General features: G+C 38.3%; 1 protein-coding gene across 8 annotated transcripts in view; it reads left to right on the top strand.

Annotated features, from left to right (window-relative positions):
- Window positions 1-11,956, top strand: part of PEX5L (peroxisomal biogenesis factor 5 like) — a 298,559-nt gene that overhangs the window by 90,093 nt on the left and 196,510 nt on the right. For 2 of the 8 annotated variants that reach the window (XM_007501980.3, XM_056807667.1), the window contains exons 2-3: window positions 1,182-1,342; window positions 3,146-3,217. The exons of 2 other annotated variants lie outside the window; for them this stretch is intronic. In XM_007501980.3, the coding sequence (XP_007502042.1) occupies window positions 1,250-1,342; window positions 3,146-3,217 (165 nt within the window). In that variant the 5' untranslated portion in view covers window positions 1,182-1,249. Of the gene's footprint in view, window positions 1-1,081; window positions 1,343-3,145; window positions 3,218-11,956 lie in introns of all 8 variants that reach the window. 4 more of the 8 variants (XM_056807666.1, XM_007501979.3, XM_056807668.1 and 1 more) reach the window with 2 other exon arrangements.

Below are 11,956 nucleotides of genomic sequence, written 5' to 3'. Positions count from 1 at the left end.
GTGAGAGAATGCCAATAGAGTTCAGAGCAGCGTTTACCTCCCTGGGCTGGAGGGGCGACTTCTGAAAGAGGCTTGATTTTGGTAGCAAAAGCAGGAGATTTATGGCTCAAGGTTCCTTTTGCAGGAGGAGTTTGTTGCTGGCTATTGAACAGGGGCTCAAGAAAGCTAGGCTCAGGAAGATTGTCTTTTAGCACTTCAGGGATCTGGACAGATGCTTGTTCGCTGGTAACCAGATGTCATAGAGTTAGGTTTGAATCAATCAGAAACCAAGATTACAGGGGAAAGTAGGCTGTGAGCAGGGAAGAGGGGAGGGATGGAAGGGGAGGGGACAAAAAGGGAGAGGGAGGAGAGATACAGAAAGAAAGAGACAGAGACAGAGACAGAGACAGATAGATAGACTCAGAGAGAGAAGAGACAGGGATACAGAAAGAGATAGAGAGACAAAGAATAAGGAAGAAGAAAGAAAGAAAGAAAGAAAGAAAGAAAGAAAGAAAGAAAGAAAGAAAGAAAGAAAGAAAGAAAGAAAGAAAGAAAGAAAGAAAGAAAGAAAGAAAGAAAGAAAGAAAGAAAGAAAGAAAGAAAGAAAGAAAGAAAGAAAGAAAGGAAGGAAGGAAGGAGAAGGAAAGGGAGAGAAAATTCAGCATATGGAGGGAAGATAAGAAATGGGAAAAGAAGAAAGATGGGGGAAGTGACAAAGACAAATATAGCAGAAAGAGAAGGTGAAAAAAGAGGAAGAAAAAGATGGGGTGAGAAGAGACAGAGAGAAAGAGAGATGGCATAGTTGACAACCAGAAGTAGATTTTCATAGATTAGGGAAGGCAATTAATTCTAGCCCAGAACTCTAAACTCCAAAGAGCCCAGAAAATGTTGATAGAAAGAGGTAAAAAGCTTTGCTGATGGGAAAGGTTTTATTCCAGGGGGCACTGAGTCTAATGGAAGAATGGATTGAGTGGAAAAGGAAACAAATAATAAATAATAGATGAGCTTAAAAAAAAAAAAAGCTTCAGCTGGGGACAGAGATGCCCTGGAAGGAGAATTAGGAAAGGAAGCCATAAAGTTTTCAATTCCTTTTTTGTGCCAGTGGCCCATCCCCATCCCCAATGACAACTTGCCCAGATTGGAGACAGCTTCAGGGATGTACCAGTCCTTGATGCCTGTTCTAAATATCATCGCTGTACCAGATTCAGGGTCCTATGGTGCCAAACCCTGGCAATGAAGCCACAGTTCAGGTGGAGCAAGGAATTCTGGGATGTCTGAAAGTGACATGAGTGGAAGGACTCACATCCCATCTCTCTTTAATGCCCTATTATCCCGAAAACTGGCCCTACAAGTCAGCTACTTGGTAGGTATATAGAGAAATAATCCAAGAGATTCTCAGAAACAAATGCTCTTTCAGATTGCCTGGGTGATTTTCCTCCTAATGCCTAATTAGAATAAGAGGGTAAAAATGTAAAGTGATAGGAATTGGGGTGGGTGGGAAGAAGCAGGTTAATGAAAATCAACCAAATTCTTTTTGATTTTCATTTCAATTGAAATTTAACCTCCAAATGAGGGCAAGAAAAATCATAGAGAGAAACACTGTGACCATCTGTTCCATTCCATTCCAAATTCATGAATAAATGAATGGGAGCCCAGGTTTTAGGTGTGCATCCAAATACTTGGAGAGTCAGGACTCCCTTTGCTAGAGTAGGCACTACTGCCTGTCTCATTCATTCTGGGGGGATGGCAAAGGGTTAGAGTATAAATTCAGGTGGTCAAGGTCTTGACATATGGACAAATATCTCCACTAGTTTCCTGAAGATTTGTGACTGTTCAAATAATATCATGTACCTCTAAGGACAGGTATATTCTAATACCTACCAGTTGAGAATACATATGTTTGTTTCCTAATCTTTGTTGATCTAGCTCATAAAAACCAGTCATTTTACTTTTTAATTAATGTTTTAATGTTTCAAAAATAAACTCGGGGATAGGAATGTCTATTTAGTTGTTTTTTCTTTATTTTAGTGATCATCTAATGTAACAGGCCCGGGCCACAGGTATATTTGTCTTGGACTTTCTGACCCAAATTGCAAAGAAACAACAACTTGAGTTGGGGTTCATGTGAGATATGGGTAGATGAAAGATTTAGGTGTCTTTTCACAACTAAGGCACAAGTGAAATGATCTTTTTTCTCCTTCTCCAAATTAAAACCTTGTAAGAATTCATACATTGGTGAAAGTGATTCTGGGTGTGATCACTGGGGTATAACCAGGCTAATTGGAGGACATTGCAATCTAATCTAGCCAATGATCTCTGTTTCTCCTTTTTTTTAAAATGTCCTTAATATTCAAAAAATGTTTCTTGCTCTGTCTTGCTATACTGTCTCAGAGAGGTTTCCCACTGGTAATTCTATGAACAAAGAGAACACAATTCCAATTTGATCAAATTTTCCTCTTAATTCAGGAAATGTATGAGAGACAAACATTTGTTCACCCTGGTTTTAAATACCTATCTCAACACAATTACAAGGTCGAGAGAGGAATGCTAGGACCACATGTGTCCATCGTAACCTTCTCAGGCAAGGTTTCATAATCTGGGATCTGTGACCTTGTTTTCTTAATATTGTGATAACTCTATTTTAGGATAGTTGTCTTCCTTTATAATCCTATGTACTATATTTGATGCATTTTTAAAACAGTATTCTGAGAAGGGGTCTACAGGCTTCATCAAACTGCCAGATGGATCCATGACATAAATATCATTAAGAATCTCTTCTATAAGTAATTACTCAAGTCTCTCTCCAACTGACCAGCAACCTTGAAATGAACAAGGGCCCCAGAGAAGCCAACTAAAATCTGGATGGAGGACACAGAGAGGGAAGGGGGCATAGCAGGAGAAACCAGCAAAAAGGAAAAACTAAGTTATTACCTATCAACCGCTTAGGGAAATGAAAGAGGACCTTTATTTATATACATGCAAGATCTTTCTATAGAAAGTCCAATGAATTATGATTATCCAGTAGGGCTAAATAAAGGGATTCATTTTTTACTGTTGAATTTTAGCTGGGATTTAGCCTAGTTGTTAATGGAAAGAGACTAGAGATCAATATTGCTTCAAAATTACCGAGCTACTGAACTGCTTTTTAAAATTATTCTTTCACAAGAAAAGTAAAGAAAAAGGATATGGGAAGCTAAGCAGTGATGAAGACATCGAAATAATTGTTGATCAAAATCAGGTAAGTGGATGCTTCCATTGGTTTCCTTTTGCTTGTTCTATATTCCTGAATGTTGAGATTCCCAATAGCATCTAAGGTCTCTTTTATCTGTAACATCTATGAGGTTGTGTGTGAGTGTGTGTGTTAGAGTTCATTTGCCTTGATCCTTGTGGGCCTTCTCCTCTGACTGTGGCCTTCCTAACAGGATAGGTTCTAAGATCATGCTTTGATGGTCAGAGAACCAATTGGTCTGGGCCAATGACCACCTACATAATAGGCTATGGATGGATATGTTGCAAAAGAAAATATAGAACAGGCTGAGAGGGATTTGAGAGTCAGCTAATGTAATACACATGGATGATAACTTTGAGGAGCAAATTAGATGAGAATGGAAAAAGGAGGCCTTTCATTGATACATAACAAGATGATGTCCAAAGCGCCTTCCAGCTCTACATCTATGCTCCTACAATCCTTTGATAATACATTACGCTCTCCATATTTTTTTCTCCCAATAACTCTATGAGATAGGCAAAGCAGATGTCATTCTTTTCCTTCCATCCCTTTATTTTCTTCCATTTCTCTTCTCTTTTCTTTTCTCTTCTTTTTGGGACCAGACTGATGGCTTCTTTGGCATAGGGAACTCCTAGTGAGGAAATTCCCTCTACCATTGTAGATTGCCACCTGTTCTTCCTTAATGCATTTTAGAATGGTACATAACAAGGAAGACAAGGGATTATTCTGTTAATCAAAACCCCACATTCACCCCACTAATTCTGGGAGCAGGACAACACATGTTCTCACTTAAGAGATATGTCTGGGGGCACTAGGAAGTTAAGCCAGGGAGTGCCAGAAGTGATATTTGAACCGAGAGAGTCTTGGCTCTGAGGCCATATTTAGGGCCAACCACAACACATTGCTCTCATTGGAAGATTATTTTGAAGATAATGAAATCAGGTTAGGAGAGGTTCCCCAGGGTCATATACCTAGTAAATGTCAAAGTAGTCAAGAGAACCCAGGTCTCTTGATTTTCATTCCAGTAGATTGCTACAAATCACATACAGAGAATTGATTTATTGAAAATAAAACAAAGGCCAGCGGAGAAGGTTAAAAGAATTATTGACCAGAGTCTACCCATTAAAGGTCTTGTCAAGTATTATAGCTGACTTTTGAAGGCAAAAAAAAGTGAAAAACTAAGATGATTATAAGAAGGAAAAAAATATTGCTTGTATGAACTTTCTTGGACAGAATGGTAAAACTGCTCAATAACACTATGAATTTAAAGGTAAATTAGAGGCTCTTGGAAAGCTTTTTAGGCTGCCCATTATTCAAAAAGCCTGTATCTTGGATTTTATATGAGCACATAAGGTGAAATGAAAGCTGGCTAATGGCCCATAAACAATGACATGCTAAGTAATGAGAGGTGTCCAGTACAGGGCTGTGGGAATCGGCAGCAACCCAGCTTCTGACATCTTTGTTAAAGATCTTGGAGACAGCGCAAGCAGCAAATGTTTTTTTGATGGGGAGGTGGCCCAGAAGCTGGAACTGGTGCCAGCTCAAATGAAGAGAGAAAAACTAAAAGATGAGTCAAGGTTTGGTGTTGATAAAGAGAATAGTCAAACCCAGAGGAGGCACACAAAAGAGAGAGAGGTCAAGATAGCCTATTTCAATGAGCCTAATGGGACCACTATAAAATGGACCACCATATTGGGAAGATAGAAAGGTGGTTGAAATTAGAGCCAGAAGACCTGGGTTTGAATTCTGGTTCTTCCACTTGCTATCTGTATGACTCTTTGGGTAGGACTTGTAATGTCTCTGAACCTTAGTTGTCTCATCTTTAAAATAAAGGATTTGAGAGGTGGACATTTCCTAGCTGTATGACCCTGGGCAAATCACTTAATCCCATTTGCCTAGCCTTTGCCCTTCTGCCTTAGAGTTGTTACTAAGACAGAAAGTGAGAGAAGAAAAAAAAAAGAGATTTGGACTAAATAACCTCCTGCTGATTTCCAGAAATTATAACTATCTGTGATTGAAAGAAGCCAGGGAGGAGAAGTTGATGAGAACACCCCAGAGACCATAGCTAACACCCCAAATAGTGAGATAACAGAGACAGATTTTCTGGAAATATTGGTAATATTAAAGGATCATAGGTTTAGAGCCAGAAGTCATCTGGTCCAGGCTAATAATTTGACAGATGAGGAAACTGAGGCTTAGGTAGGCAAAACACTTGTACAAGTTCACTCCATAACAGAACTGGGTTTAACAGCCCAGGTCCTCTAACTCCAGCCCTCAAATCTAGCCTTTAATCCATTGTACCATGTGAGGAGTTTTCCATCTAGACTTACCTTATAAAAGTGTCTCATTATCATCCAAGCAATTATTCTGTTCTCTATACTCTTCTGCACCTACCTTTCCTTCTTCTCACTCCACCTCAACAGAATGGCTCTCACAAGGGAGAAATATGAACTTGGTCTTGTGTTTCTGTCAAATTGTCATTTTAACTAACAAGGCAAGTGATGCTAGGACTTGAATATGAGCCTGACCAATTAACTATCATTTTAAATTATGCTTGAACGATGACTTGGAGGAATATACTTTTCTCCTCCCATTGGTGCAGGTGGGAATTTGGGGTCCTGATTAATAGATTAGTCTCCAGCCTTCTTTCCTTGACAAATACCATGCTTCATATGCATTAAACATTCCTTATATTTGTGTCAGAGGCAGTTGGGAAGGTTGTGGTGGGGCAAGGGAAGGATAATTACTTGTCTGTAAAAAATAACACAATCAAAATATGTCTTTCTTTTAACTTTTTTTCCCCCTGCAATCATCTAGAAGGTGAGTTCTTAATTACTCTTGATTTTCTTTAGCATCTGGGGGACACTGGAACTCGGCTTTCTTTGAGGTCTTGGTTTAACTAAACACCCTGGTACGGAATCTATGAAGAGTCTAGAAGTGGAGAAATCAGGGCATTCCTTTTCCTAAGGGATCCCACCCAGTGGCATCCTTCTCTAGCAAAACTTACATGGTCCCTTATTGTGAAGGGGGCCTAAAAAAGAGAGGAGTTCTATTTCTTTGTCTCTTCAGGATCCCACACTTATGTCACTTCCTTCACCTGGACCCCAGAGGACTGAATAAAATTGAAACATGCTCCTTTCAATTTAGGACATCTGGATTTATGCATGGTAGATGGCAGTTGGATACTGTCTTTGCTCAGACCTTCATGTTCAGACATATTTCAAACTTTAGTAATGATGTACACGGTTTGGCTTTCATATGTGCTGACCATGGTGACACTCATCCTTTCCATGCCTGGGATATTTATTTCATGTAGAAGTTGTGAGAAAACCTTCTAGCTGAAACAAAGACAAATCTGATAATCTGAGTTAAAATATTTGGGAAATCACTAATTAGTATGTGCACATGTGTGCATATGTGTGTATGTGTGTTTAAAGACTTGAACTGTGACACCATCAGTGTAGGAACTTCCCTTGAATATTAAAAATCTCTACACCAAGGCAGACTGGCAATTCATCAGTAGGAAGTAGTCCCCGAGAGTAGCCTGGGAAACTGAGAAGTTAGAGGCTTATTCAGGATCATGCACTCAGTTTCTCTCAGAAGAAAGATTTGAATCTAGATCTTCTTGACTTCACAATTAACCTTCTTACACACACACACACACACACACACACACACACACACACACACACACATACACAGATGTATGTGTCAAAGGCATATAAACCTGTGCTTCTCCTATATGTTTACAGGGGAAAAATATCACCCTCTTATGTTATGTGCATCTGTAGGCCAGCAAACATTTATTATGCACTTACTATATTCTGGAAACTGTGCCAAAAGCCCTCTTCTCCCCGCCCCCCCCCAAAAAAGACAGTCCCTGATCTCAAGAAACCTACATTGTACAAGGAAAGACAATATGGAACAATCTAGGTTTATGCATGCAAATTCAGAATTCCAGAATTGCCGGAAGGTGATCTGGAAGGGGGAGGCATGTGAGGATGAAAACAGAAAAGAGAGAGAAGAGAGAAGAATGGTGGGAAAAGGGAGAAAATATAGAGAAAAGAGATAGAGAAATGAGGACAAACAGAGATGAGAAAGATCCGATGATGAATAAGAGAAATGCATTTTGTTTTCCCAAATTACACATTTGCTTCATTAAATTTATATACCACAAAATGAAAACCATCTTCTAGCATGTTGCATTTTCACTGGCATCAGCATTCAGTCTGTTCTCCCATATCCATCTGGAAACAGCCTGGTGGAGTTGAGTCTGCACTGACCACTTCCACAAGTAATGCTCATAGAAAACTCAGCGGCACTAAATAAAATAATTGGAAATCGAGGCTGGGCAGAGGCTCCCTAATCTCATTATCTAAACAGCTATTCCAAAGCTGTCTCTGCACAAATATGCACAGGCTGTCAAAGCAAGAGGCTGCATTGGCATGACCCCAACTTTCTTGAAGATGCTCAAACTTGCTGAGTGAGCAAAGATTCAATATGAGTTGTAGCCAAGTCAAGCCTTATGTGAATTTTGGTCCCTTTAAAGCCCTGGTCCAGTCATAAAGGGAATGATTCTCCATCAACCCAATAAGCATCTATGAAGCACCTACTATATACAAGGTACCATGTTAAGTGCTGGACATACAAAGGCAAAAATGAAAGAGTCCCTGCCCTCAAAGAGTTTCCACTGTAGAGGAGTAGGAGGCTGAGGCATATAAGCAGGAACAAATAAATGTAATAACTTCAGAAAGAAGGATGCAGCCTAGATTTGGGCTTCCTATAGAAGGCAGCACACAAGCTGAGCCTTATTACCAAGTGAGTGAGACCATAATGGAAATGTCAGACCAACAACTTCATGACAGCAGGGTTGCAGTCTATTCATGGTGAGATTGGCTCCTCCTAATATCACACAAATGCCCATGAAATATTCCCAAGCACATTTTCCATGAGAACCAGTGGGCTACCATGTCAGGAGAAGTATAATAAATAATCATCCTTCTGAAAATAAATGTTTTCCACTGGGAATCACAACTAAATGCTCGCCCCACAACCTGAGAGGTTTTTAAAACTATATGCAGAGGCTGCGAATCAAAGGGGAAAATATTGAATTAAAATCATAAAGAATCCTAGGATAAGCTGGAACATCCTGACATCAAATAGATTAGTTTAAATATTGTCTTTGGTTATGCTAGGGTAAATAAAACAAGAATAATTTCTCCTATCAATCTTGATTAAAAGCGTAATGTTTATTTTTTCCTGATGGCAGCCATATTTGTTTTAGGCTTTCATTTCTTCTGTGCCAAGAAAGGGCCCTGTATTCTATAGAGATAAACATATTGAGAAGAATGAGAGGGAAGTCCATAATGAATAAAATAAATAAGCCCTATTCAGTGGATGGTATTTAATAAGTTATTATAATTCATAGCTTAAGTATAATCCATTTCAATGAACATTTATTAATCCCCTACTTTATGTTAGGCACTGTGCTAGCTACAAGAAACATGTAGGCAAAGATGAAAGAAATTTTTGTCAAGGATCTTAAAATCTATTGGAGGATACAAAATATACACAGATGAATGAATGGATAAAACGCACATACAAAGTAATTTGAGTAGTGGGCATTAATGACTGGGGATCAGAAAAGTTAGGAGGGGGCATCTGACCTGAACTTCAGATTGCAACATATGGAGGTAATGAGGGAACATGTTTTAGTCATGGGGGAACAACCAGGGCAACAGAACAGAGGTAGGAGATGAAATCTTGACTTGGGAGAATAACTAGAGGACTTATTTGAATGGACCTCAGGAGAGTGATGTAGGGAACCACAAGGCAGTAATATAAATCTGGAAAGCAGATGGGAGGACTTGAAATTAAAATGTCAGCCTGAGGACTTTGTGTTCTTTTTAGAAACCATGGGGAGCCAGTGAAACTTCTTGACCAAGAGAATGATGGACATTTTGTATTTTAGAAATATTCTTTGGCATATTGTGGAGGATAGATTGGAATAAAGAGAACCTTATGGCAGGGAGGCCAAGTGAGTGATAATAAAGGTTTGAACTAGGGGAGTGGTTGTGTGAGTCAAAAGAAGTAAGGAAACAGATGTAAGATATGAATGACAAAAGGTGGCAACTGATTATAGATAGTCTGAATGGGAGCAAGAGAGAAAAGTTGAGTGACACTGAGGCTTGTAAATCTGAGGAACTGAAAGAGAATAGGAATATGGGGGATCTGTCTGTATTTTAGCTAATAATGTCAAGGTTTCAATTTAAAATGTGTGAGAAATACAGGAAGAAAATAACAAACCTTTTTTGTGTTGTATAATGAACAAATGAATGAACAAATGAAAAAGGATTTGCTAACCATTTACTATGTGCCACGCAAGGTGGCATGAAGATCATTAGGTTTTAAAAATAGACAATATATTGTGCTAAACTGGATTGAATTCTTTTTATGATATGACACGATGTGCATGTTCAGAAGGAAAGTGATGTTCCTAACAGAACACTATTAGGAAGAGAATGACTGTGCATTCTTTGTGTAAGTGAGCGGTAGGGAGTGACAAGGAAGACAAAAAGGCCCCTTTCACAAAAGTCATATTTGTCATCCTCCCATTTGCATCTTCATACAGATCTGAAAACAGTCACAAAAAGGAAATTAACACTTATTGCAACCTACTCCCAAGCCTTTAAACAGACATGAGAATGTTAAAGCTTGAAGAGACCTTAGAATTATCCATTCCAACTCCCTCATTTTATAGAGGAAGAAAGTGAGATCCAGAGAAGGCAAAGAACTCATCCAAGGTCACATAAAAAGTGGTAGAGCCAGGAATAAATAGAATCTGAGTCTCTTGTGCTTAATCTAATAATCCTTCTTCTTGACTATTGCACCTATGGAATTCTGGAATGTCTCTTCTGCATACAGAAGACACTGAGATAATGGATTTTGTACCTGACCTGAATGCATAGTGACTAACACTCTTTATTGTGGACAAGAGGCACAGGATGAAATTGAGTGAATGATAACTACTTACTTTATCCCTTAGTGTGTCACAGTTCTCCCTGCCTTATACAATCTTTTCTTGCTAGTTTGTCCAGATATATCTATCCTCTTAGCCATTAGAGACATGCCTCCCAAAATTAACTTATATTCCTTATATATATATATATATATGTATATGTATACATGTATTCTCTATTAATCTACATGAGTGTATATAAATATATTTATGTTTATATAGATACATTTTGCATATATATATGAATGTGTTTATGTACTATATGTGTGTCTCCCTGAGAGTAGAGGTTATTTCCTTCATTATATTTGTGTCTCCATTACTTAGCATAGTGCTTCTTGGAACATAGTAGGCGCTTCCACTAAAATGGTCACATACCATTTATCTTATTATAAGAATCACAAACTATGACTAGCAGGAATTACTCAGCCCTAAAAGTTAGAAAGATAGGGCCAAACAGGGTCACTAAGCATTTTTTCAAGGATTGGATTTATCATCTGTTATAAGCTTTGGATGATCATGGGTATGACAGATGTCATCTTTGAGATATTCTTGGTATTTGTGATACTTTTGTCAGCACTAGCTAGTGAAAGAAATTTGTTTAGATCTAGAAGCTAGAACCAATTACTAAAATTGTAGAAATGGTTAATTGAGAATTGGAAAATATGGAAGCTACCACCAGTGTGTATGCTAAAACATCATGTGGGCTAAATTGATCATTTATGCCTTCGATTACTGCTTCACTTGTGATTGTCAGTTTGCCTTTGGAAGATATAGCTAGAAGAAAGGATATAAGCTAATTTAAAGAGAGAAATAAGAGATGGATTCAGGGAAGATAAGATTATAGACAGATAGATATGTGTATTTGTTTTTTTTTTATCACCAGCACTTTTCAAGAGTGAATAGGCATGAGAGACCTCCATCTTCTTCCTCTTCCTCCTCATCCTCCTCCTCCCTCTTCTCCTTCTTCTTCTGAAGTTATCTTCTGTCTCAATCTGATGTGCACTAAAATGGATGATGATAAGAATAACATGTGAAATGTATTGTTATTTAGTATTGTCCAGCCAGAATTTTGTTTCCTTTTTTCTTTTTTTTCCAATGCAGCATGCTGGCATCTAATTGTAGCCCAATTCTTTTCCCTTATTTCTTTTTCTCTTTACCTCTGCTGTAAAGTTATTGTATAAAAGATAAGAATCAAATTCCAATGTTGTGCTCTCTTGATAGATTCCTGGCTATTATATATGGTGAGCTTACAAATAAGCAATAAAAATGAGACTGAGAAACAGTCAGGGAAAGTTTCAAAGAGTCAGTTAGAGGCAGAAGGTCAGAAAAAACTTCTTTGTTGAAAATTGACCAAATTAAAAAAAAAAAACCCTTCTTGACCATTGAATCTAGTCAAAACTAGAATGGATTGCCTTAAGAGGTAATGAGTTCTTCCTCACTGGCGATCTTTAAATAAAGACTGGATGACCATGTTGGTAGTATTTTATAAGGGAGGATCAGAGATAATAAAAAAAAAATTCAAGTTGGAAGGGATCTTAGAGTCCTACTTCCTTATTTTTTAGATGAGGAAACTGTATCCAAGAGAGGCTGACTTGCATAAGGTCATATTGGTAGCAGAGGACACAGTCAAGATTGAAACCCAGATCATCTAACTCCAAATCCAGTGCTTTACCACCATACTATGCTTCTCCTAATTCATATGGTTATACATTTGAAGCTAAAGAGCACCC

The sequence above is a fragment of the Monodelphis domestica genome, chromosome 8 (genome assembly GCF_027887165.1).
Source record: "Monodelphis domestica isolate mMonDom1 chromosome 8, mMonDom1.pri, whole genome shotgun sequence".
NCBI classification, from domain to species: Eukaryota; Metazoa; Chordata; class Mammalia; order Didelphimorphia; family Didelphidae; genus Monodelphis; species Monodelphis domestica.
Note: the sequence above shows the minus strand (reverse complement) of the source record. Positions and strands in the feature narration are given on the sequence as shown.